This window comes from Herpailurus yagouaroundi, unplaced genomic scaffold (assembly GCF_014898765.1).
Source record: "Herpailurus yagouaroundi ecotype Mexico unplaced genomic scaffold, PumYag 250, whole genome shotgun sequence".
Taxonomy (NCBI): domain Eukaryota; kingdom Metazoa; phylum Chordata; class Mammalia; order Carnivora; family Felidae; genus Herpailurus; species Herpailurus yagouaroundi.
This window is the reverse complement of record NW_024412467.1, coordinates 21,087,640-21,111,490: the sequence shown is the minus strand read 5'-3', so window position 1 is coordinate 21,111,490 and position 23,851 is coordinate 21,087,640. Positions and strand designations below refer to the sequence as shown.

The 23,851-nt window shown below is 45.9% G+C and overlaps 1 protein-coding gene across 1 annotated transcript; it reads left to right on the top strand.

The window, feature by feature from the left end:
- The first annotated feature begins 10,579 nt into the window (after window positions 1-10,579).
- PPP1R3G (protein phosphatase 1 regulatory subunit 3G) lies at window positions 10,580-12,248 on the top strand. The gene has a single exon (XM_040460453.1). It carries the CDS (start codon window positions 10,601-10,603, stop codon window positions 11,636-11,638), a length of 1,038 nt encoding a protein of 345 aa, XP_040316387.1. The 5' UTR covers window positions 10,580-10,600; the 3' UTR covers window positions 11,639-12,248.
- Window positions 12,249-23,851: the final 11,603 nt, after the last annotated feature.

Sequence of the window (23,851 nt, the reverse complement as noted above, 5' to 3'; positions counted from 1 at the left end):
AGAAAAGATTTGGAAACAAGTCAGACCCAACTGGGATGTAAATGTTAAGAAGCACACCAGAGAAGCAGGCAATAAACTCTGGGTCTGAGGGAGGGGAAAGGGTCAGATTGAAAAAGATAAACACTAAGATACTTAACAGGGTTATTGCTGGATGACATTATGAATATTTATACTTTCTGTTTCCTACTTTACCTATACTTTCTAAGTTTTCCCTAGTGAGTAAGTATTGCTTTTGTATTAAGGGAAAAAATATTTATCTTAGGAAATGTTCCTTTAAAAATTAAAAAACACATTTTCTAAGGCAAGTTTCCCCCTGTCACTTGCCTTCTCCTGTAGCATGCTCTATTAATGGTTTTTGGGATAACATCTCAATGATACTCTGTGTATGCAAATATGTGACAATATATATATGGTTAAGGTTTAATTTAATATGGTTTTGAAGAAAATTTTAACATACATGTATTTATACATTATATACAAATATAAAAACATGCTATGTAAGAATACATATTAAACATTTTTTTGCAAAACCATATTAAATGAAACCTTAACCCAAGGAGTCAGGAAGTACCACTAAGGAAGGAAATGTGTCTTAGGTTACTTTTCAACCACCTCCAATAAGCAGAGTCAGGACCCTGGTGAAGTAAGACAGGCACTGGTTTGGGGCACAAAATTTAAGGGGAGACCAAAAAAACCCCTCAGCAATCAAGATAAATAATATTTTAATTCAATATTTTTTTTTAATTTTTTTTTCAACGTTGATTTATTTTTGGGACAGAGAGAGACAGAGCATGAACGGGGGAGGGGCAGAGAGAGAGGGAGACACAGAATCGGAAACAGGCTCCAGGCTCTGAGCCATCAGCCCAGAGCCCGACGCGGGGCTCGAACTCACGGACCGCGAGATCGTGACCTGGCTGAAGTCGGACGCTTAACCGACTGCGCCACCCAGGCGCCCCTTAATTCAATATTTTAAGAATCAAAATTATGCAAGAAATTCCTGAAAAACAAAACATCAACATTTTAAATTAAAGAAAAAAACAGTAAAAAAAAAAAAAAAAGGTTGGAGGACAGATCCCAGTGATATGGGGCTGCAACTTACATAATTTCGGGGTGGTGGAGAGGGAAAACTTTGGAAACCCCCCATCAAGTGTCTTTGACACAGCAACTGTAAAAAACGTGTTATAGGTTTGTGGCTACCAATGCAGGAAGCTAATCAATTCTATTCCACATAATTACTATAAAAGAAAAACCCTCTTTTCCACATGAGCTTCTTCCTTCAGGACATCTCTCAACATGGCATCTGGCTTCTTCAGAACATCAGTAAGAGAGAGAGCCAGAGAGTGTCAGCAGAAGACCTAACATGAAAGTGACATCCTATCCCTATTCAGGAGGAAGAAGGCCCTAGGCTCTACCCACACTCAAGGAAAGGAGATTACACCGGACACTGGAGAGCATCAGAATATGACACCCCAAATATGCCACTTTGACATGAGGATTATTTTGAACTGAAAAAAAATTAAGAAGCAGCAGACAAAGAAAAAAAGCTCTCTGCCCTCCCCCTATCTGGCCAGAAGCACAACATAAATTTCCATTTGTAAAGGTGTTTCCCTCTTCTTACCAGGAGATGACTCTAGATTCTTAACCGCTCAAACAGCACTGGAAGAATCTATATAATAAACCTTATTAAAACAGCACTAATCTGCTATGTTTTCCCTATATATTTGCCTTCCCAGGTTTGCCACTTCTAAAAGGATTTATCCCTTTTCCCTTGTCTTGTCGCTTCTCTACAAGTTTATTGTTCTTTGTTACGATGATGTTTAAGCCCAAGTTCAAACCACTGCCCCTCACCCTGAGTTCCTCATCACACGCACCCTTGTGAATGCCTGCCGCACATGTAAGTAAACTGTTTTCTTTTATCCTGTTAATCTATCTTTTGTCAGCTTAATTTGCAGGAACTCAGGGGTGAACCTAGTAGTTTAGAAGAAAAGTTTTCTTCTCCTTATAGCCTGAACATCAGGAGGCAGGATCCCTGGGAGCTGTGTGGGTGCTGCTTGCCACAGTACCTGAAGGTGGTGCTGTGGATGCTGGCCCTGTACCTTCCCATCACACCACTGGCTGAGTGGACAGAGTGGGCCACAGTAACATCCTGGAAGCCATTCTGACACCAGACATCTAATAGTACCTTAAAGTGACATTGTGAACCGTCTAAACATACTCCATTAAACTGAAAGATGTGTCCCCAACTCATATGCCCCTCATCTGGATCCCAAAATGCTACTGGATGCTTCAACACCACCTCACACAAGTGGTCTTAACTAATTGTGGTTAAAATACATTACTCCTGAAATTATACGAAAGCATGACTGTGAATACATCAGAGGGGTCAAATAACACTTAAGCTTCAGTAGTTTCTCTGCAAATCTGCCTTGGGGCAAAAGTCACCATTATTGACTGGGTTGATCCAAAACAAGGTCATAAAGGAAGTGAAATTTGGAAATTGCCTTAAAGACCAAGTCATTTCAAAAAGTGGAGATAGGGGTAGGATGTTCCAGGCAATGAGAAGAGCACAAGCACTTTTAAGGGAAGAAATTTTGGAAGAATTTTCTCTAGAGCAAATTTCTCTAGAGCAAATTATGGTTTTAAAATATGATGGGAATGATAGTGATGATGATGATGCTGGTGATGGTAATGATGATGGTCATGGTGATGGTGATGATAATGATGTTGAAGATGGTGATGGTAATAATGAGATGATGATAATGATGATAAGGGTGGTGGTGATGGTCATGGTGAAGGTGATGACAGTGATGATGATGGTGATGATGGTGATGATGACAGTGATCATGGTGAAGATGGTAATGGTAATAATGATGGTGATAATGATGATGATGATGATAATGATGATAAGGGTGGTGGTGATGGTCATGGTGATGGTGATGACAGTGATGATGATGGTGATGGTGGTGATGACAGTGATGATGACAGTGATGATGGTGAAGACGGTAATGGTAATAATGATGGTGATAATGATGATGATGATGATAATGATGATAAGGGTGGTGGTGATGGTCATGGTGATGGTGATGACAGTGATGATGATGGTAATGATGGTGAAGCTAGTGATAGTAATAATGATGGTGATAATGATGATGATGGTGATGATGATAGTGATGATGGTGAAGATGGTAATGGTAATGATGGTGATGATGGTGATGATGGTGATGATGGTGATGATGGTGATATTGTTTTGCTGTGGAGTTCTTTGTTGAAACATCATGTTGGGGAATCCCAATATGTAAAATAGGTAAAAGAACAGTTTCTTAGCTAGATGTGGAGCAGAGGGCCTAGGGCTCTGCTGCCTCATCTTATATCAGCCCAGGGGGCTCCTAGAAGATTTTTGCAGAAAATGACTTCTTAAGATGAATAGAGAGAGAGGATGGAAAAGTGGTTGGAGGGGCATCTGGGTGGCTCAGTCACTTAAGTGTCCAACTTTGCCTCAGGTAATCACCTCCTGGTTCATGAGTTCTAGCCCTGCACTGGACTCTGGGCTGACAGCTCAGAGCCTGGAGACTGCTTCAGATTCTGTGTTTCCCTGTCTCTCTGCCCCTTCCCCACTTGTACTCTCTCTCTCTCAAAAATAATAAACATTAAAAAAAAAGTGGTTGGAGTCAGATTATTTCTGGGTAAGGAGTTTGGACCATAGTTGGGAGATGTATTTAGATGGTGTCAAAGCAGGGGTCAGGTAAGATTCCTTCACCAGGGCTGCACCAAAGGACTGGAGGAGGTCATGCTAGGTGAATAACAATAGTGATACGGAAAAAGAAAGGATGGCTCCACTATAACAAAAGGAAGAATGGGCAGAGGAATAAGACCAAGCAGCCAAATGTAGCCAGTGAGAGGGAAGAGTCAGGTGAATCCAATTCTTAAATGCTGAATGCTATGAATGCTTTTTTAAAATATTTTTAAGATTATGGCAAACACACATTAACACAAAATTTATTGACAAGTGCTTTAAAGTTTTTAATGTTTAATACAATGAAAAGATACTTTCAAAAGACAAAGAATTCAAACAGTCCAAAAGGATCTACAATGAGAGTAAGTTTTCCTCGCACCTCATAGCCCCAGTCCTTGAGCGCCAGTCCCCAGAGGCAAACCCTGTGACAGGGTCTTCCCAGAAATATGCCACACATAAATAAACAGGTATATGTTTTGTATTTATTGATTTTTTTCCACATAAAACTTCCATCCTTTGCTTCTTTGTTGTGTGAATTTTTCCACTGAACAAACTAACCAGGTTTGTTCTTTTGGAGGAAATTGACGGGAAGGAGAAATTCAGAATAGTGAAGTTCAGAGTAACTTCTATGTGACTGGAGAGGAAGCAGATAGGGAGGAAGTAGCTAAGCTTTGAAGTCAGATCTGGAGCCACGTGCTGGTTCTGCCACAGCTGGTGGATATCCTTGGGCACATTCCTTGACCTCTTTGAGGCTCAATTTATTCATTCTTCCAAAATTATTATAATAATGCCTTCCTGGGGTGCCTGTCTGGCTCAGTCAGAAGAACATGCGACTCTTGATCTTGGGGTCATGAGTTCAAGCCCCATGATGAATGTGGAGATTACTTAAATAAATAAAAAAAATTTTTAAATGCCTTCCTGTTAGGAGACCCTGGGCTACAACCAGGAGAAAGCTCAATTAAACTGGCTTAAATCAAAAGGATGTCTTTAAAAAAAAAAAAGTTTATTTATTTATTTTGAGAGAGAGAGAGAGAGTGTGCATGCGAGCAGGGGAGGAGCAGGGGGAGGAGCAGGGGGAGGAGGAGAGAGAGAATCCTAAGCAGGCTCCTTGCTGTTAGTGCAGAGCCCCACATAGGGCTCGAACTCATGAACTGTGAGATCATGATCTGAGCCGAAACCAAGAATTGGGCACCCAACCAACTGAGCCACCCGGGTGCCCCAAAAGGTTGTACTTTTTTTTTTTTTTTTTTTTTTCACGTGGTAAGAGGTCCAAAGACAGAGTGTCATGGTTCTCATTTGGAAACAAAAGGATGGATGTTTTTGGTTGTCTCATTCCTGGGGCTGCTAGAGGCATTTTGAGGGCAGGGCTCATGGATGTTAAAGATCTTAAACTGTTTGCTATAAATGGTCACAGCAAAGACTTGCCAGTTCAAAAAGCGAAAGAGACTTCCCATCGAGAAACATCAACTTAGCAGCTCAGTCACAAAATCACAAAATGGCTGTTCCATTTCCCGTGCTCAGTAAGCACCTCACCTCAAGGTAGTTGCAACTGCTGTGAGTCCAGGGGATCAAACGAGAATGCATCATCTCTGGCTCTCTCTTGGGAAAAAGGAAATGCTCCTCAGATGCCTCCTCTCAGACTTCCCCCTCACATCTTACTGGCTGGGTCACTTGCTCATTCCTGAACCAGTCATGGGCAGGATGGGTGTTCCTCCGAGATCAGACAGATGCTATTCTGGAGGGGGGTATGGGAGAAGTGTGTGTAGGATACCTGCTAGAACAGAGGCAGAGGGGTGTGTGTGGGGCTGACCAGCCCCATGCCCACTACACTCGCTCATAGGCTGTCACAGACCCTATTAGGAGACCAAGTCTCTGTCATTTTATGAGACAGCAAGACATAGGGGTCCTTCCCTGCTCCCTTCAAAGAAAGATGTCAAATCCAGTAGTTTCCCTAACCTTTCAGTTCTGTCTCACACAGAGGAAAAGAAGCAGGGAGGCTCTGGACAAGAAGGTTGAGAGGACTAATGAAGGGCCTCCTCCCAGAAGCTGACAGAGACTCTGGGGAGCCAGGCAGAAGTAATAGATTGATATTAGTCCTGCACTCCCAGAGTTTTGCATGCTCATTAGAATTGTGTCACATATACCAAGAACTGAAGTTTTCACACATTTGTTTATGCTTCTTATGATTGGTATTTACAGTCATCCAAAGTCAAATGAGAAAAGTCACTAAATGTAAGTGAAATGACTTAAACATTGCAGAAAATTGATATGAGGATAAAAAGTTAACATACTAAAACTTGAAGTGTTGATAGGAGGTTAACTTGACACTAGTGGGCTCTTTAACATGTAATGTGTAAATGACTGTTAATTTCAGAAAAAAAATTGGTTGGGTATTAGGCCAATCAAGCTCTGGGAAACTTACAAATTACACTTAGAATATATTATGCAGGGGCGCCTGGGTGGCGCAGTCGGTTAAGCGTCCGACTTCAGCCAGGTCACGATCTCGCGGTCTGTGAGTTCGAGCCCCGCGTCGGGCTCTGGGCTGATGGCTCAGAGCCTGGAGCCTGTTTCCGATTCTGTGTCTCCCTCTCTCTCTGCCCCTCCCCCGTTCATGCTCTGTCTCTCTCTGTCCCAAAAATAAACGTTGAAAAAAAAAAAAAAAGAATATATTATGCAAATCATGTTAAAACCTGGATGATCACAAACATGAGTAAAACTCATTGAAATAGGGAAGCCAGGGGCGCCTGGGTGGCGCAGTCGGTTAGGCATCCGACTTCAGCCAGGTCACGATCTCGCGGTCTGGGAGTTCGAGCCCCGCGTTGGGCTCTGGGCTGATGGCTCAGAGCCTGGAGCCTGTTTCCGATTCTGTTCTCCCTCTCTCTCTGCCCCTCCCCCGTTCATGCTCTGTCTCTCTCTGTCCCAAAAATAAATAAAACGTTGAAAAAAAAATTAAAAAAAAAAAAAAGAAATAGGGAAGCCAAAGAAATTTAGAATAAAAATAGAGAACTCCATCCTTAAAGCTTTCTTATTAACTCCTCATCCCTTTGTTGTGGGAAGCAAGGCCCCTTCTGACTTGGTGACTTTTTTTTTTTTTTTTTTTTTTTAAGCCAAAAGCAACATGACTTACCTCCAGCAGGCTCCCAGAGAGGGCTGCCGCGGGGTTCAGACAGTAGGCTGTGTGAGTCCAAATCCTGGCCCAGCAAATTCTATCCTGGGTAACCAGAGCAATTCAGTGAATTGTTGTAGGCCTCCAGGTTGCCATACTTGTGGTAACATAACCATCCCATCAGGCTGTGTGAGGTTGTGCAATGCTGTGAGCAGTGTTTTAGCACACGATGATTCGCAAGCCCTGGCTATACTAGATATCAATCTGGCGCTCCCTTCTCTGGGTGGCTGAGTGGCTTTGGTTAAGCAGATCATTTGAATCTCACTTGGCTTTATTTTTTCCACTTTTGAAGCAAGTCAGTTGTACTCAGACCTCTTAGATTCTGCTAGAAGGCACACATAAGAAAGAAAAATGAACCAGGCAAACAGGGTAATGCTTTTTTCAAGTTTATTGCAAGTTCATCCCATTGCCATATTTCAGTTGTGCTGAAAAATGCAGTCTAAGGCACTACAGAATTTGATCCTTTTAGATTAGAAGGCATTTTTCTAGGAAGTTTCCATGGCTGCATTTAAGCCCCTGAAAACTCACTGTGACTTTATCTTAATCAACTCAATCCCCTTCAAAAAGCTGAAGAAGAGTTAGGGGACACATTTCTAAAATGTTTCTGCTCTTTTAAAATACTTTAAAAATTTAGTATTTTTGTAACACTTTAACATATTATATATGGTGTCTCTATCCTCTTAAATTCTGTGTTTGGGCCTAAGAATTAAACTGATAAAAGACAGATTTACAAGAGAGAAACATAAAAAGTTTATTTCTTGTTGGTAGTTTTATGTGTACATGGAGGCTTTCATATTCAGTGTAAGAAATGAAGACCCAAAGAAACGGATAGGCCTGGGAGCTTATGTACCATTTTAACAATGATGGATAAGTCAGGGGACGTGGCAAGACGAAGGATAAAAGGGTCTGGGCTAAAAGGGTAAAATGTGGGAAAGTGACCCAGAAGTACATGGGGAAACTAGTGGAAGCTAAGGTCTATTTTAGGTTTGTTTGTCCAGATTCAAATTGGTGTCAACTCTGTCTTGATGATAAGAATGTTCTCCTTTTCCTGGTACAAGAAATCTATGCCGTGATTTTGGGTAGAAAGGAGAGCCCTTCCTGTATCTGCTGTTTCTCAATTGTCTTCACCTCAAAACAATCAATGTGTCTGCTGTAGTGTACATGTTTGTGTCCCCTCAAAGTTCCTGTGTTGAAATCTAACCCCCAATGTGAAGGTTTTAGGAGATTGGGCTTTGGAGGGTAATTGGGTCATGAGGGTGGGGCCCTCATGGATGGGATTAGTGCTCTTATGAAAGAGACTCAAGAAAGACCCCTTGCCTCCTCCGCCATGTGAACCCCTTCCACCCACATTCCCCACATTTCCACCCACATGGGGCCCATACAACTATGGGCTGAAATGTTACCTGCAGGCCTATCTGTTCACTCCCACTCACCTTCCTCCCAGGTGAGGATGCTAGGTTGCATCCTTCTTAGCATCTGCTAGTGTGGCCAAGCCTGTATTTGCTTTTTGATTAATGTTGGTCTCCTCCAATATACTGAGAGCTCCCTGAGGGTGAGGTGTTCTAACACTCACTAAAAAGAAAAGAGAGTTGCTGGGCCTAGGGCCCTGCATAACCCTGAGACTGACGCCTCCTTGAGTCCTACTCCTTAGGCACCTCACCTCCTGACGTCCCTTGTCCTGCAGTGGGCACATGGCCTTGATGAGGGCAGTAGCCCAAAGGGTCACCACAACCTCAAAATCTCTTTGAAATCCTATTTTAATCTTCCAAATAATTTTCAAATTTTGTGTTTAACTCCATAATATGTAAATATTTACCTAAATGTAAAAATAATGTCTTCTTCCCCAAATCTTGGAGTTGTTCAGAGAGACACACAGAGTATCATGTGCCTCTTGTAAGCTTCCAAGTTGACATGCAATCATGGAATTTTATATTGGGCACCCAAGGACCTACCACCCTAACAGGAGGATGGCAGAGCCCCTTCCTCAGGAGCATCACACCCCCAGCCCTGGCTTCCTAGTGATGGGAGAACTCTTCCCTCTTCATTGCCCAGGGTTCAAATCCCACCACACCTAGCTGTGAGGCCTGGGCAATGAAAAATCCTTCTACACCTCTATGTCCCACTTGTAGAGTAGGGATGATGCTCTGAGAATAAGATCAGGCAAGGAGGATCAGTTCAAACCAATATTTGCTGATGGCTGGGTGCTCAGTCAATATTAGTGATTAATATGACCCTTACTCCCTACTCTCCATCTTATGCCTGCCGCCTCACCAAAATGCCTAAGGTGCTGGCCCCTTTAAATTCTGCCAGACCATAAGGTATTTTAGTTACCATGCCTCAGTTAAATGACCCGGGTAGGTTGGCTTTTCTTTCTTTCTTTCTTTTTTTTTTCTTTTCTTTTTTTCCCCTGAAATACTGTATCTATGTTTCTAGAATCCCTAGCTTTTTACACAAGTAACTCCACACGTCCACACAGGTTTATACGCAGGTCCCCAAAATGCGGTCCCTGGAGCCCAGCATCGGCATGACCTTGTTGGAAATACTTTCAGCAACACTGAATCAGAAACTCCAGGGTGGCTCAGGAATGTTTTCACAACCCCTCCAGGTGACGCCGACGCGCGCTGATGTTTGCGAGACACTGACTTTGATCAAGGTAAAGTTAGCCTTAAAAACAGACAAAACCAACAACAAAAACTCACTACCGAAGGTCTCCCCAGTGCCCAGGTTCCACGTTCCACCGGTAGAGCCGCAGGTCGGCCGCCTCGCAGCCCTAGCGCACGCCGAGGCCCCGAGGGAGAGGCAGTGCGCGCGGCGACGGTCCCGCGGGGCCCCGGTCTTCGGGGCCCCGGAGCGCGGCGGGCGGGATGGGGGGGGAGGAGCGGGGACGTGCTCCCGGGCCCCGAGCTAATGGCCTCCGGCAGCTCTCGGCGCAGAGCCGCGTCCCCGCCCCGGACTCGGCCCCAGCCCCCGGGCGCCGCCACTGCGGGAGCGCCGAGGCCAGCGCGCCGGTCCCGGGCCGGCGGGAGAGCGGGACTGAAGCCCGGGAGCCCCGAAGTTTGGGAAGGAAGGAAAAGAAAGCGAGGGAGGTTCTCGGTGCTCTCAGTCCGCTTGCCCGCAGGCGAGCTTCCCTAATTGCGCGCCTGCCCCCGGGGACTTCCCCGGCCGCCGCGACACCCGGGAGGAGACGGCTTTGCGACCCGCCAGAGGGCGGACCCGTCCAGACCTGGGGCAACTTGACGCGCCGGAGGAAGGCAGATTCGCGCCCGAGTCCACGAAAGCTGAGCGCCAGTTCACCCGAGGAGCTCCGGAGGCAGGACCGACGCGGGCCCCGCCGGGGTGGGCGGGAGGGAAAAGGGAGCCCCCAACTTCCAGAGAGCCGTCTCCACCTTCTGCCTCAGCCTTCGGGAAGCTCGCCCGCTAGCTCCGGCCCGCGCCGCCCAGGTTCCCGGTGTTCCCACGGCCTGCGCCTCCCCGCCCTGGGCCCTCCCCCGCCGCTGGCAGGTTCAATCCCCAGAGCCGGCCCCACGCTGGCATCCTCCTCCCACTTCGCGCCGGGTCGCCGCCGCTAAAACCCGGGGCTACGCAGTGGGACTGTCTTCTCTTCTCCAGCCAGGGGCGGGCTCTGCGCGCCCTTGCAACGACCCAAGGTGTTAAGTCTCCAGGGAGAACTGATACGGACAGTCCCGGGGCCAGACAGCCTCATGGAGCCCCAGGGGGCGCTAAGTTTGGAGAAACAGGGACCTGCGCTCTTTGGAGAGCCCCCGCCAGCCGAGGTGCTGCCCACTCCGGGGGGCGACGGCGGCGGCGCGTCGGAAGCCCAGAGCCCCGACGCTGACCCCTTGTCCGCGGAGGAAGAGGCCGCCTCCCAGGAGCCGGAGGAGCTGCTGGAGTGCCGCCGCCGCCTCCCGCGTTCCTTTTCCCTGCCCGCCGACCCGATCTTGCAGGCGGCCAAGCTGCTGCGCCAGCGCCAGCAGCTTGGCCTGGGGCTCGGCCCGGAGGGCGGCGAGGGGGCCGAGGGCTTGCCGCACGGTCCCGGCAGCTGCTGCGCCAAGTGCAAGAAGCGAGTGCAGTTCGCGGACGCGCTGGGGCTAAGCCTGGCCAGCGTGAAGCACTTCAGCGAGGCGGAGGAGCCGCAGGTGCCGCCCGCCGTGCTCTCCCGCCTGCGCAGCTTCCCCATGCGCGCCCAAGACCTGGAGCAGCTTCCCGGCCTGCTGGCCGCGGCGGCCGCGACCGCGGCCCTCTCTGCGCCGCCTCCCCGGCTTCGGCCTCTTTTCGAGCTTCCCGGGCCCAGCGCCGCCGCCGAGAGACTGCGGCGGCAGCGCGTGTGCTTGGAGCGCGTGCAGTGCTCGGCGTCCTCGGGAGCGGAGGTGACAGGCTCCGGCCGGGTGCTGGGCTGCCCCGGGCCGAGAACCGTGGCGGTGCGCTACACCTTCACCGAGTGGCGCTCCTTCCTAGACGTGCCGGCCGAGCTGCAGCCCGAGCCGCCGGCGGAGCCACAGCCACCTGAGGCGCCGTCGGGGGGGCCCGGGGGCGCCGAGGAGGAGCCAGGCGCCGAGCGCTTCCACTTCTCGCTGTGCCTGCCCCCCGGCCTGCAGCCCCAGGAGGGGGAAGACGCGGACGAACCGGGCGCCGCGGTCCACTTCGCCGTGTGCTACCGCTGTGCCCAGGGCGAGTACTGGGACAATAACTCGGGGGCCAACTACACGCTGCGCTATGTGCGCCCTTCCGACGCGCTCTGAGCCCAAGGCCGGGCTCCAGGCCGCGCGCCGCCCCAGAGCAACCGGGTGACCTGCGGGGACGATTTGCTGAGCCCCGTACCTCGGGGAAGGAAAGGAGGGAGCCGTTCAACGGCAAACTTTCACCAGGACGGATCCGGCGAGTGAGCCTTGTGAGCACCGAAACTCCTCGCCCGTTGTCTCCTCGTTTAGGCCTTCCTCCGCTGCTTCTGGGATTCTCGCTCTGCGTCAGAATGGGAAGAAATTCTCAAGATTCTGAGCCATAGCTTTCTCCAAGAAAAAGTCTCCTGACCCTTGCGCCTAATTGTAAGACCTTGGGATTTGTTTAAAACTATAGGCAAAGTGTTTTCGCCGTTGCTGCTTGTTGGAGATGCCTGAGTCTCAGGGAAAGGACAGGCATCCTGCCACATCATGCCAGGAGAATGCACTGGACCGTGGGCGTGAAGGGGAGCCTTCGCAGAGGGGCCTGTTTCTCTGAGAAAACCGGGTGGGGCCTGGGCTGGGCGGTCCTTTTCTCTTAACTGGGATCTGGGAGATGTTTGCACAGACTGGACATTACTTGGGCCTATGTGTACACATGTCCTTTAAAAAAGTAAAGGCAACTTGCACACTCTTTTACGCTGTACTTTATATTTCAGCTCCTGGGGAGTTTGGGAGGTCTTGACAGGTGATCTTCCTCAAATAGTTAACAGTATTTTCAAGTTTCTTTCCTCCAATCCTTGCTCTCTGATGTGGAAAGGCCCAGATTTCCTATTCTGGGCAAAAATGTTCTTTGAAATGTTTTGTAGGAGGGTTCTGTCCCCTGCCAAAATGAGGTGGTTGGTCAATTGATATATTAGAGTAATCCCGTAGACCTGTGTAAGCTGCAGTCACCAGCCCTCAACCCCCTTGTATAGGCGGACCACATAATAGCTGCTAGACTTCTCGGGGCCTTTAGCAGCCAGAGAAGCTGGACTTTCCAGTGGTTGGGTGATTGGAGGGTGTGTGTGTGTGTGTGTGTGTGTGTGTGTGTGTGTGGAATGGACAGGTGTCTTTCTGTCTTTAGTCAGAGCCACAATGGGTAGTGATGACCTGATAGGAGATGAAGCATGCCCAACAGGTACATGTTGTCAGAACCAGATGGGTGCTGTGCACACTGGCCTTTGTCACTCAGCTGCTGATGCTGTGGATGCCAAGATAAAGTGGCTATGTATGAGCAGGGCAGGTAAGTATCCTAGCTGAGGACCTGATTTTTAACCACACCTTGGTTACCCCTTGGTAATTTGTCTTTCTTTTGTTTTCATTATTTTCCAGCACATGATGAGTACAGTCAATTCATTTTGTAATGGTAATCTTTAAGAAGGATGGTTTCTACCATTGCTGTATAGGAACCAGGGTAGGCATACCAAAGCCCATGGGCCTAATTCAGCCTGAAGCCTGTTCTCGTAGGGCCTGAGAGCTGAGAATGCTTTTACATTTGTAAACAACAGGAAAAACTCAAAAGAAGAATACTGTTTTGTGACACATGAGCATTATATGAAATTTACATTCAGTTTCCATAAATGAGGTTTTACTGGAACACAGCCATGCACATTCATTTACATATAATCTGTGACTGCTTTCCTGCTAAGTAAAGTTGAGTAGATACAACAAAGGCTATATGGCAAAAGGTAAAATATTTACTAACTGGTCTTTTTATCTGGCTCTAGAAAAGTAGTATTTTTTAACAGTAGATGCTGAGAGTTACACTTAATAAAGTAGCTAAACTTTCAGTAAGGTTTGCCACTTGAAATGAACCTCTTGTGGGTACAGGTAAAACTGTTTACATTATTTTCAGTAATCTTGGTTACAATAAACACTAAGACACCAAATGTACAATTATTACTGTGCAAGGGGGGGGGATCTACTTGTCCTCTTTCATCTAAGAAATAATAATAAATCAGTACGACTGAAATATAGCATCTATCTGAACTGACATCAAGCTACAGAAACTGCCAGATACTTCCATGCCTCAAAATGAGATGTCTTTAAAATTTTTTTTTCAACGTTTTTTTATTTATTTTTGGGACAGAGAGAGACAGAGCATGAACGGGGAAGGGGCAGAGAGAAAGGGAGACACAGAATCGGAAACAGGCTCCAGGCTCCGAGCCATCAGCCCAGAGCCTGACGCGGGGCTCGAACTCACGGACCGCGAGATCGTGACCTGGCTGAAGTCGGACGCTTAACCGACTGCGCCACCCAGGCGCCCCAAAATGAGATGTCTTAAGCCATGAAAATATTTAGTTTAACCTCTGTTTTGGAGACATTCCTTTTGACTATAGCAGTGGTTGCCAAAGGTAATTGATCGTGGGGAAAAGTTTCAAATAATTATTAGTGGAAAGCCATCCAAAGTTCATTATAATTTATGCTTGGAGTAAAGCAGACTAAAAAATAGTCATGTCTATGAAACAATGACTACTTAATTCACATACACTTATAAAAAGTTTTATAACCATAGAAATAAGCAATTTTAACAATTGCATTTTTACAATTTTTTACAATTTTAACAATTGCATCATTTTTCTGTTACTAAATACAAAAATTATCAAGCTTTTTCATGCATTGCCCCATACTGAGTTCTGTATGCCACTTCTTTTTAAAAAATGCATTTGCAGAAGAACACTTAGATAAATATATTTTATATTTTTCTTATGTGTTTATGAATACATTTTAGTTGAAACATATTGCTAGTGTATATGGCCTATAGCACAGTTTGAAATGCCAATTCATATGATAATTATGCATTATTTTTGGGTTGTTTGGGATTATTTAAAATTAAACAAGGATGAAATTAGGAGCCCAATAACATGATCAAAATAGAGATCCCCTTGTCTGGTATTCTTCAAAAGGGTAACCCTTCAAATATGGAATAAAGTAAGAAATGGATTTTAAAGAGGTATGAAGAGCAAATTTTTTATTTAAAAAAATTATTGACTTTTTGGGGCGCCTGGGTGGCGCAGTCGGTTAAGCGTCCGACATCAGCCAGGTCACGATCTCGCGGTCCGTGAGTTCGAGCCCTGCGTCAGGCTCTGGGCTGATGGCTCAGAGCCTGGAGCCTGTTTCCGATTCTGTGTCTCCCTCTCTCTCTGCCCCTCCCCCATTCATGCTCTGTCTCTCTCTGTCCCAAAAATGAATAAACGTTGAAAAAAAAAATTAAAAAAAAAATAAATAAATAAATTATTAACTTTCAAAAGTATATTTTGGAATTCAAGCAATGAATCTTAAAAGCACTTATTTCATAATATAATGAAAGTCAAACCTGGCTTTCAGGTGAGGAAATCTAGCTTTGCTGTCTCACAAATCCTGGAGAATAGTTTTTCTAAGGTTCAGAATTTTGTAAAAGATTTGGAACAACCCAGTCTTTCTGCACATGGTTATGGCCCTTCATACATTAAGTATTAAGCAATCTTCTAAATGTCAATTTTATAAAGTGCCAACTTTTCATTATAGACTGATAACAAACATTTTGTAAAGAAACATAAGGAAGTTAAATAGGTTTTGTTTTTGAAGAGGTAGTTTCAAAAGAAGGGGCGATACTGGCCAGACCAAGGAAGTGTTTGAGAGTATATTTCCAGAGTGGAATGAAAACTCACATGCTCATCCCCCAAAGCAAAATTCCAACAATTCACTTGTGGGGTTTTTTTCAGGAATATTTACCTTGAGTAAGGGAGTGAGGGGGGAGCCTGTCATTCTAGTTGAAATGCTGAAATGTAATAGCTGAAGTATCTATTAGCTCTAATGATCAAAACTCAGTTCTGCTCGGCTCATTTAATGATGCTGAATTTTACCAGAGAGATTCCAGCATCTTCTTTATGGGCAAGTGGGTCCATGGATCACTGGGTCAGGAAATGTTGAATGAAGTGTGTGTCCTTATCTGAGGTCTCAGAAGCAGTGGCTGGAAAATGTAGCAGTCTGTATGGAACAGAGTTTCCCCTTATAATCCCCAGGTTTATGAAGCAGGGTGATCAGGACGTTCCAAGACTTCCCTCAGGGAGACATGGATCCTGCTTCAGTGAAGTACTGGATTAGGATCCCGGAAACCCAGCAAGCTCTGGGGGACGCTGACATGCCTCTCTTCATAGGCAGCAGGGCCACAGCTCCAGCAGCCTTCCTATAGCACGTGGGGGTGGAGCAGTTGTCATCCACCAACCTTAGCTGCAGGGCCAGGGGAACTTTGTCCGGTTGGGTGCTCAGTGGGCTTTCCACCTGACCATGCCCTCACCTGCTGTGCCTTTCCTCCCTGACCCGGGCTGAGGGCTTCCCTGGTGATGCTGTGGTTCGTGAGTCTGCTCACTCGCAGCAAAGCTGAGCCTTCTGCTCATTTCATTTTTGGAGTTGTAGTGTTGGACTATACATTGTTTCGCGAGTTCCCCATCTTGCTGCTATCTAGCACAGCAGGTGCGCATATTTGAGTATGCCAAGTTTTTTCATTTCCTGACTCAGTCGTGTTTCTTAAGAGCGTGTGGCTTGGAGCCGCTTGGAGTATTGTGATTTGTGTCGCATGTGCTTTGTCAGGACTGCAAAGAACAGCCTTCGAGAGGAAATGGGATGCTTTCCTTTTTTGTGGCATCATGGAACTGAATCAAATGTGTATTTTTGATTTAGGCAGTGGAGCACAGGTTTGTGGGTTAAAGACAGCACTGTGACGTGTGGCAACTTAATAAGCAAATCCTGACAAACAGGGAGCTGTTTGCAGTCCAGCCTTTGCGCAGCCAATTCCCACAATGCCGGGGCAAGGCTGGTCTTCCAGAGATCGGGGATGTGCTCGTGGTAGCCACACAAGGGCAAAGGGCTTGGACCAGGGTGGATCCTGACAGCCTGGGCTCAGCCTGGTGACCCCTGCTTTCCTTCTCCAGAGCAGTCCTGGCCCATCCTGCAGATCAGCAGGTGAGTGCCCGAGGCCCGCTGGGAGGGGCTGACCCAGCTCTCTCTTCCCGACTCCGTAATACACACATTCCACTAGGTGACCTGCTGTGTTTTCATGTTCCTCTCTGGACTCCCTGTAGCGGATCGGGGAGACTACCGGAAAGCAGCCCTAAATGGTTCTTTAATCCTCCAAGGGCTGGTTGTTGGAGTGTTAAATATTTTAACTTTAGACTCATTAGGATTTACACTGTTTTGAATCTTTTGGGTAGGCTTTGTATTTGCGTTTTGTGGAGTCTAGTTCTTTGACCTTGGCCGCCTCTGAGGGGACAAATATTGGCAAGGAGAGAACAGAGTCACATTTCAGCTGAATATCGATTGTTGAGTTGGCGAAGATCAAGGGTTTACGTTTAAGATGCGCTGGTGAGATTTGCCAATGAGTCTAATGGAAGAGTAAAAGTCTATTTAAGTCATGAGTTCAGAGCCAGTTCAACCGGGAAATGTACATATCTACAAACATCTCTGGCAAAGCAAAGATATTTTAGACTAACTTACATTTAGACCAGTCTAATTTCTCCATGATTGTATTTACTCATCATCCCATTCTTATAGTTGGCAGCGTTCAGGTCCTTTGAAACTTGTTACCTGAGGTCATTTCCCAAGGAGAGTCAACAGCATCCTAATGCATCCTGAAATGGGAAATTCTGTCTGAAAATGTGAATTGAATGAAGATGGAAAACAGGTAGATTTTTGTGAACTAAGCCTGAAATATTTAATCTCCAAGTTGAAAAATGCATGAGCACATCGCGCAGATGGCTTTTCTGCAAATAGCGATGCACGTGTTATGTTGAGGAAGCATCCACTCCAGCAGGTGAGAAATTGATGGTCACGGGAAACGAATAGCCTTTAGTGGGGACACCTCGCAGTGCTCTCTAGAGGACGTATTGCTACAGCTCCTCCCTCGAAGTCTTTGGATAAAACACCCTTGCTTTTAGGAGGCTGTTCTGGGGTAGTGAAAGAGGTTACAATTTCTTGGAGAGGATAAGGGTTTTTTTTTTTTTTTTTTTTCTAATTTTACATTATTTAAAAAGAAAGGTGAGTTTGTGTTCAGAACTCCTTTAAATAGTCCATTTGCATACTCCTGTCTGGTTAAGGGGCCTCTGGTTAAGGAGCAATTGTGTTTTTATGTCCAAATTTCAGGCATGTTGCTTGTGATGTTATGTTTTGCAGTCAGAAAACCCCAAAGCCATTGTGTAACCCATTTCACAAATAAGTGCAGACACCAAGATTAGTGAGGTCTATTGTTTTAGGATCATAAATCTATACATTGAATTGAGTTTTGAAGGTCCCTGAGATACCTATAAAATGGATAATTGTGGAAATAAATGGCAAACAAGTGTTTAACAATGAAATACATAACATGTTCTTTTGCAAATAAAAGAAAGTAACTTAGTAACCCCTTCATTCCCCATTTCCCCAAATCTGAACTAGAGGTCGCTTCTGTCTTTAGATCCTGCATTATTTTGGACTTTGCTATTCACCATAAAGTCATTAAAAATGAATGCTCTGAAAGGTTAGTTGTTCCGGCGGAGGAAACAACACCTTCAAAATGGGTTGTAAAGGAAGCGCCGGGTGGCTCATCCTGTTGAGCATCCAGCTTCAGCTCAGGTCACGATCTGGAGGTTAGTGAGTTCAAGCCCTGCATCAGGCTTGCAGCTGTTAGCATGGAGTCTTCTGTCCCCCTCTCACTACCCCTCCCCCACTTGCAAGCGCATGGTATCTCGAAAATAAATAAACATTAAAAAAATGGGTTGTAAAGGCATTGAGTTCTGAGGCTAAGGGGTAAGGGCTGCCCCTGTGCTACCTATCACTGTGTAAAGCCGTGAGAAGGTGGAAGGGGGATGAAACTCCTGTTTTGGGCCTCAGGCCTGGGCAGTGGCTTGTCTGATCCCATCCCCCGCAGGCTCTAGCCTGAGCAGAAGTGTGCTGATGGCTGCTGGGAGGTGGAAGGCGTAGCTTTTTGAGCCTTTGCTGTTGATTCTGCTACCTGCTACATCCAGTTGGTTCACTACCCAGATAAACACGTTATATAGCCAAGGGTTTCCAGAATGATTCAGCAACACTCTCTGTAGGCATAATCGTAAGAAGCAATGGCAGGTTCTGACACCCAAGTCATTTTTCCAGAGTCTAAAATGCAACATAGCTTCAGTAGGTGTGTGTCTGGAATCCCTGAGCTTTCTAGGGATACTACCTGTGGAGGGCTCTGACTTGCCCAAGGAAGTTGGTGAGGTTCCCAACCCTGTCTGAGAGTAGGGGGTGGTTCTCAGAGCTGGAGCAGAAATGACCATCAACTTTCATCTGCACAGTGTCTTTCCTCCTCAGCTGAAACAAGATGGGGCCAAATGCTCCTTTCTCAGCCAGCCAGCAGCAGCAAGAATGGGTCACTATTTCAGACAGTAGATTTTTATGTGATCACATTAGAATGTTTTAACAGTTCTCGCTAATAATGTGAGAGAAAATAACCTTATCAATCCGTGTTTTAAGATTTGCTTGAGAAATGTGCCCAGGAATGTTTGGGATGAGTAACAGATTTCTGTGAATGTGATTTTTGTTAGTGTTTATTTCAACAGAGAACTACTGTAATCAAAACGCAGCCTTCCTATTTCTCCTTGATTTTTTAAAGGATAATTATATTTTTGTGGTTTGAAAATGTCTTTTAAATCCCAAGGATTAAAAACAAAAACAAAAACTTTGTTTGTTGTGGTTATTTTTCTACATGTGTTATGTCTGAGAGATGCTGAACCCGAAGTTGTATTTTGAATAAAGAATATACAGCAATTTGGAACTTTTTATCTTTTTATTTTTTAGAGAAAGAGAGAGACTCTCAAGCAGGCACTATGCTCAGTGTCAGGCCCAACGTGGGGCTCAATCTCATTACCTGAGCCAAAATCAAGAGCCTGACACTAAACCGGTTGAACCACTCAGGCATCCCAGCAATTTGGTACTTTAAAAGCTATTTCTGCATCCGGAAATATTTTTGGTGGTCACAACTGGGGAGGGAGGTGCAAATGGCCAGGGGTGCTGCAAACATCCTACAAAGCACAGGACAGCGTTCGGCCACAAGTAATTGTCTGGCCTAAGTCCTCAGTGAGGATTCATTGAAAAACCCTGATAATAAATAGTCTTGTACCAACATCGACTTCCTGGTTGTGACCAGGTACTATAGTTATGGATGATATTATCGTCAGGGAAAGGTGTGTGAAAGACACACAAGAATTCTCTCTGCTATTCCTGCAATTTCTTGCGAGTTTTAAACCATTTCCAAATAAAAATTCATAATAATAATAATAACAAAATTAAATTAAGAAAAAATCCCTTCCATTGAGAAATGTATAAAGCGTTGTCGGGTGCTGTGCTGGTGAAATACACTTAGCTGCCAGGATTAGAGGCGTGACGTGGGGAAGACACTTGGGCTCCAGGTGAGCCAGGCCTGCTGTTGACCCCAGCTCAGCCCTGGCTAACTGTGTGCTTTCAAACAGGACCCTTAACCTGAGTGTGAGTTTTCACACTTGCACAATGGGGGCAGTCATTCCCGCCTAATTAGATTGTTATGAGCACAAAGGGAAATTACTTATAAAGTACCAAGCAGACAGTTGGTTCTAAACATCTTTCTGTTTTCCTTCTGGTCTCTGCAAGGTGGTTTCTACTGATTTTGTTCTGAGAATAAATGTTGTCTATCTTCCTCTGAGTGTAGGAAGAATAAATGAAACTTCCAACTTGGGGGACAAATTATGGTGGCCGCCAATGTGCTAACCAAACTGTTCTTGTTACGTGGGCAGAAAACATGCCATTTGTTTCCTCTTGTTCACATAATGGGTGGTATATTGTGTATACATGTTGTTATAACATAATATATACATGTACACACATTCATCTGACTTCTGTCTTCTGAATTCCTTGCAATAGCTTCTTCAAAGATTGTCCGCCCTATCTTAAGAAGCTACTTTTGCGGGGCTTCCTGTTTGTTGACTACTGTGTGATATTGTTGAAAACCCATTCTTTGGGACATGTTTTGATTTTGTGACTGCCCTCTTGTGATTCATCCCCTTTCCCTCCCGGCTGCACCTTGTCAGTTCCTACTGGGAGGGATTCTCCTTCTGTCTGCCACACAGTCCTCCAGGAATCCACTTTTAACTCTTTGTTCTCTTTTAAAGGTGTTGCAGATTCCACAAGTGGAAGACTGTGTCTAATTCTTTTTTTCTTTTTTTCTTTTTTAAAGTGGATTCCACGCCCAATGTGGGGCTTGAACTCACAACCCTGAGACTGCATGCTGTAGGACGCCTGGGTGGCTTAGTTGGTTAAGCTTCTGATTTCAGCTCAGGTCAGATCTCATGGTTTGTGAATTTAAGCCCCGTATCAGGCTCTGTGCTGACAGTTTGGAGCCTGCTTGGGATTCTTGCTGTCTCCCCTGTTTTCTCTCTCTCTCTCAAAATAAATAAATAAATAAATAAATAAATAAATAAATAAATAAATAACTTTTAAAAAATCTATAAAAAAGAGTCACATGCTCTGCCCACTGAGCCAGCCAGGTGCCCCATGTCTAATTCTTTTTATACCCTCTGTGGTGGACCCTTCCCTCAGTCAGCCATCAGAAATCTATTCATTCTTTCAGCACGGGTCAATGGAGCTCTTCCCAGATGGGGGCACAGTCATGGCATTGGGATACGTGGGGATGAAGACATACAGGGGACGCGACTTTCAGGGAGCTTGGATTCAGGACACTTGGGCCATTATGTGGACTGGCACATCTGTGCACTCACACTCCCATCGACCTTTCTTTTCTTTTACAAACCCCAGCCAGCTCCACACACGTGAGAAAATGTTTTTCTCAAAAAATCTGGCCCTCAGAATCCCCAGTGTTGGTAGTGTGAGAATCTCTGGTAGTGGGGTGGCTGGTAGACCTTGTGTCTCTGCCTCTGTTCCCCTTAGGCCAGCCTTCCTCATGGCAGAGCGTGGGGGGCTTTGGACGAAGGCTGTTGCCTCCCACAGCAGAGAGCTGCTTCTCAGCCCCTTTCCATTCCCCCTGTTCTCACACTCATATATGTCTAGACATCCCAGAAATGGGAGTGTCACATTGTAAACCTGTTTGGCAGCATCTGCTAGAGCTGAACACATACATACGTCCCCGGCTAGAAATTCCACAGAGGTACTAAAGTGTATACACATGGGCACCAAGAGCGTGTACAAGAGTTTATAGCCGCATTGCTCGTAGCAGTAACACCTAGAAACTATACATATTGAAGTCCTGGCTGGCACACAGAGATCTTCACGTCCTGTCTGAAGCAGGGTGAGCAGAACACATGAGAGAGTCACAGATGTACACAACCCATCCCACATCTCCCCGACACATGCATCCATCGAAAGCAGCTGTGGGCGGAAGTTGTCAGTGGTGTCCTAACTTGTCAGTTATGTCTCTTCTTGCTGAAGATAATAGCTGATTTTGATTGGGTTAGATACCCATGGGATGGGATGCCACTTGCCAGGATTATTTCACTCAATCCTGACAACTATCAGTGGGGGGCTGAGGTGGGGAAACACCATTTCTCCACTCCTGGCCACTGAGAGGGTTTTCTCCCTCACCGGTGGGCTCTCGCCCTGCTCCTCCCTGCTGCCCACAGGGACTTGCTGGGTAGGCTGCAGCCATTGGTTCACATTTTGAGCTCCTGTCCCAGCTTGGGGGTGAGTCTCCTCTCACACCAGGGCAGGCCACAACCTGGGTGGTGCCACAACTCAGTAGACTCATGCTTCCCTGGCATGAAGGGTCTCCTTGGGAATATGGACTGATTTTGACTCACACACTTAGCGGTGTTGTTCACTGTAGCCTGCACCAACGATAAAGAAGTCATTCTGTTTCCACCAACCTTCATTTTTCGTATTTCGTAAGTGTACAAAACTTGGGCTGGGAAGACAGGTGCCCACCAGGCCCCCTTAGTGACTCCAACATGACTCTGTGAGAGACATATTGCCCCCATTTTATAGCTAAAGAAACTGAGTCTCAGAGAGGTTGAGCAATGTGCCAGTGAGTAAGAGCCTGAGCTTGGATTTGAATCCAGGACAGTGTGGCCCAGATCCATTGCTCTTACCCATATATGGTTTCAATAAATACAGAGAAGAAAACATATCTGGAGTTCATCCATAGGAAAGAAAGGAGTTTTTTCTTGGGTTCCGTCTTTACTATGGTTTCAGTGTAAGACATCTAGACCTCTTAATCTTGGGACAAGAGGTCAACGTCCCTCTTCTTCCTACTTCCTACTTCTTCTGGGGGAGTGTAATGGGGACTAGGTCTCCTTTTCATTGGGGACGTTATCTGTTGAAAAATGTAAACTTTGTGTAGCCCTGAACATGGCCCCATATGTCAGTAGAACACAGTGTTAGTCAAGGTTCCAAACTGCAGGTTACAGAAACTAAGTCAAGCCAGCTTGAGCAAACAGGGGAGTCGGTTTGATGGATACGGGGCTACCATGTGGAATCCAAAGTCAGCCAGGCCTTTGCGGGGTCTGGAGCTACCAGACTCAGGAGGGACTCTCTCTGCTTCAGCTCTGCTCCTTCCTGTTCCATTCATCTTTCCTGCAGACTAGATATCCCATCTTCTGTCTGCATGACAGATGGAAGATGTACCTCCCAAGCCTGTTCCTCGTGAGCTCCAGCAAATAGCCCAGAAAGAAATAGAACTCTCACTCCTGGTGGGGTAAGATTATGATGCAAAATGGTTGTCAAGAGCTCCTGACTCCTGTTGGGGTCTCAGGAGACGGGAAGATAGCCTGAAGTGTCTCTACTGCGAATAAAACACCCAGCAATGTGAACTGTGGACATACAGCAGTGCAGTGAGGTATATGTATATGGACGTGTGTTTGCCTTCCGGGAGATGTATCGTTGCCCTGTATTTTATTTCAGTGAGAGGCAACCCTGCCTTACCAGTTTTTCAGGAGCAAGCATTCAAGTTATCTCTGCATCACTCCCGTTCTTTATTTTACACATCCAGTCTCTCACCAAATCTGTCATTTGCAAATACCTTCTGGATTTGTTCTTGCCTCTACATCCAATCCACATCACTGCCAACCCCAGCCCGGCTTTAGAAATGCTTGCATCTAAGTTACTGCAACAATTTCCTGGCTGTCTCCCCTCAGGGGCATCCTCTGTGTCACTGTCACTATGAGGTTAATCTGCTGTTTACCACCATTCTCCTGCTTAAGGGCCTCCTTTCCCAACAAATAAAACTCAGACTCCTTAGCCTAGAATTTACAGTTCAGGCAGAAATAATCTCTCCCTCTTTTT

Coding starts and splice junctions, on each gene's coding strand:
- PPP1R3G (XM_040460453.1), top strand. CDS start 10,601: ATGGAGCCCCAGGGGGCGCTAAGTTTGGAGAAACAGGGACCTGCGCTC.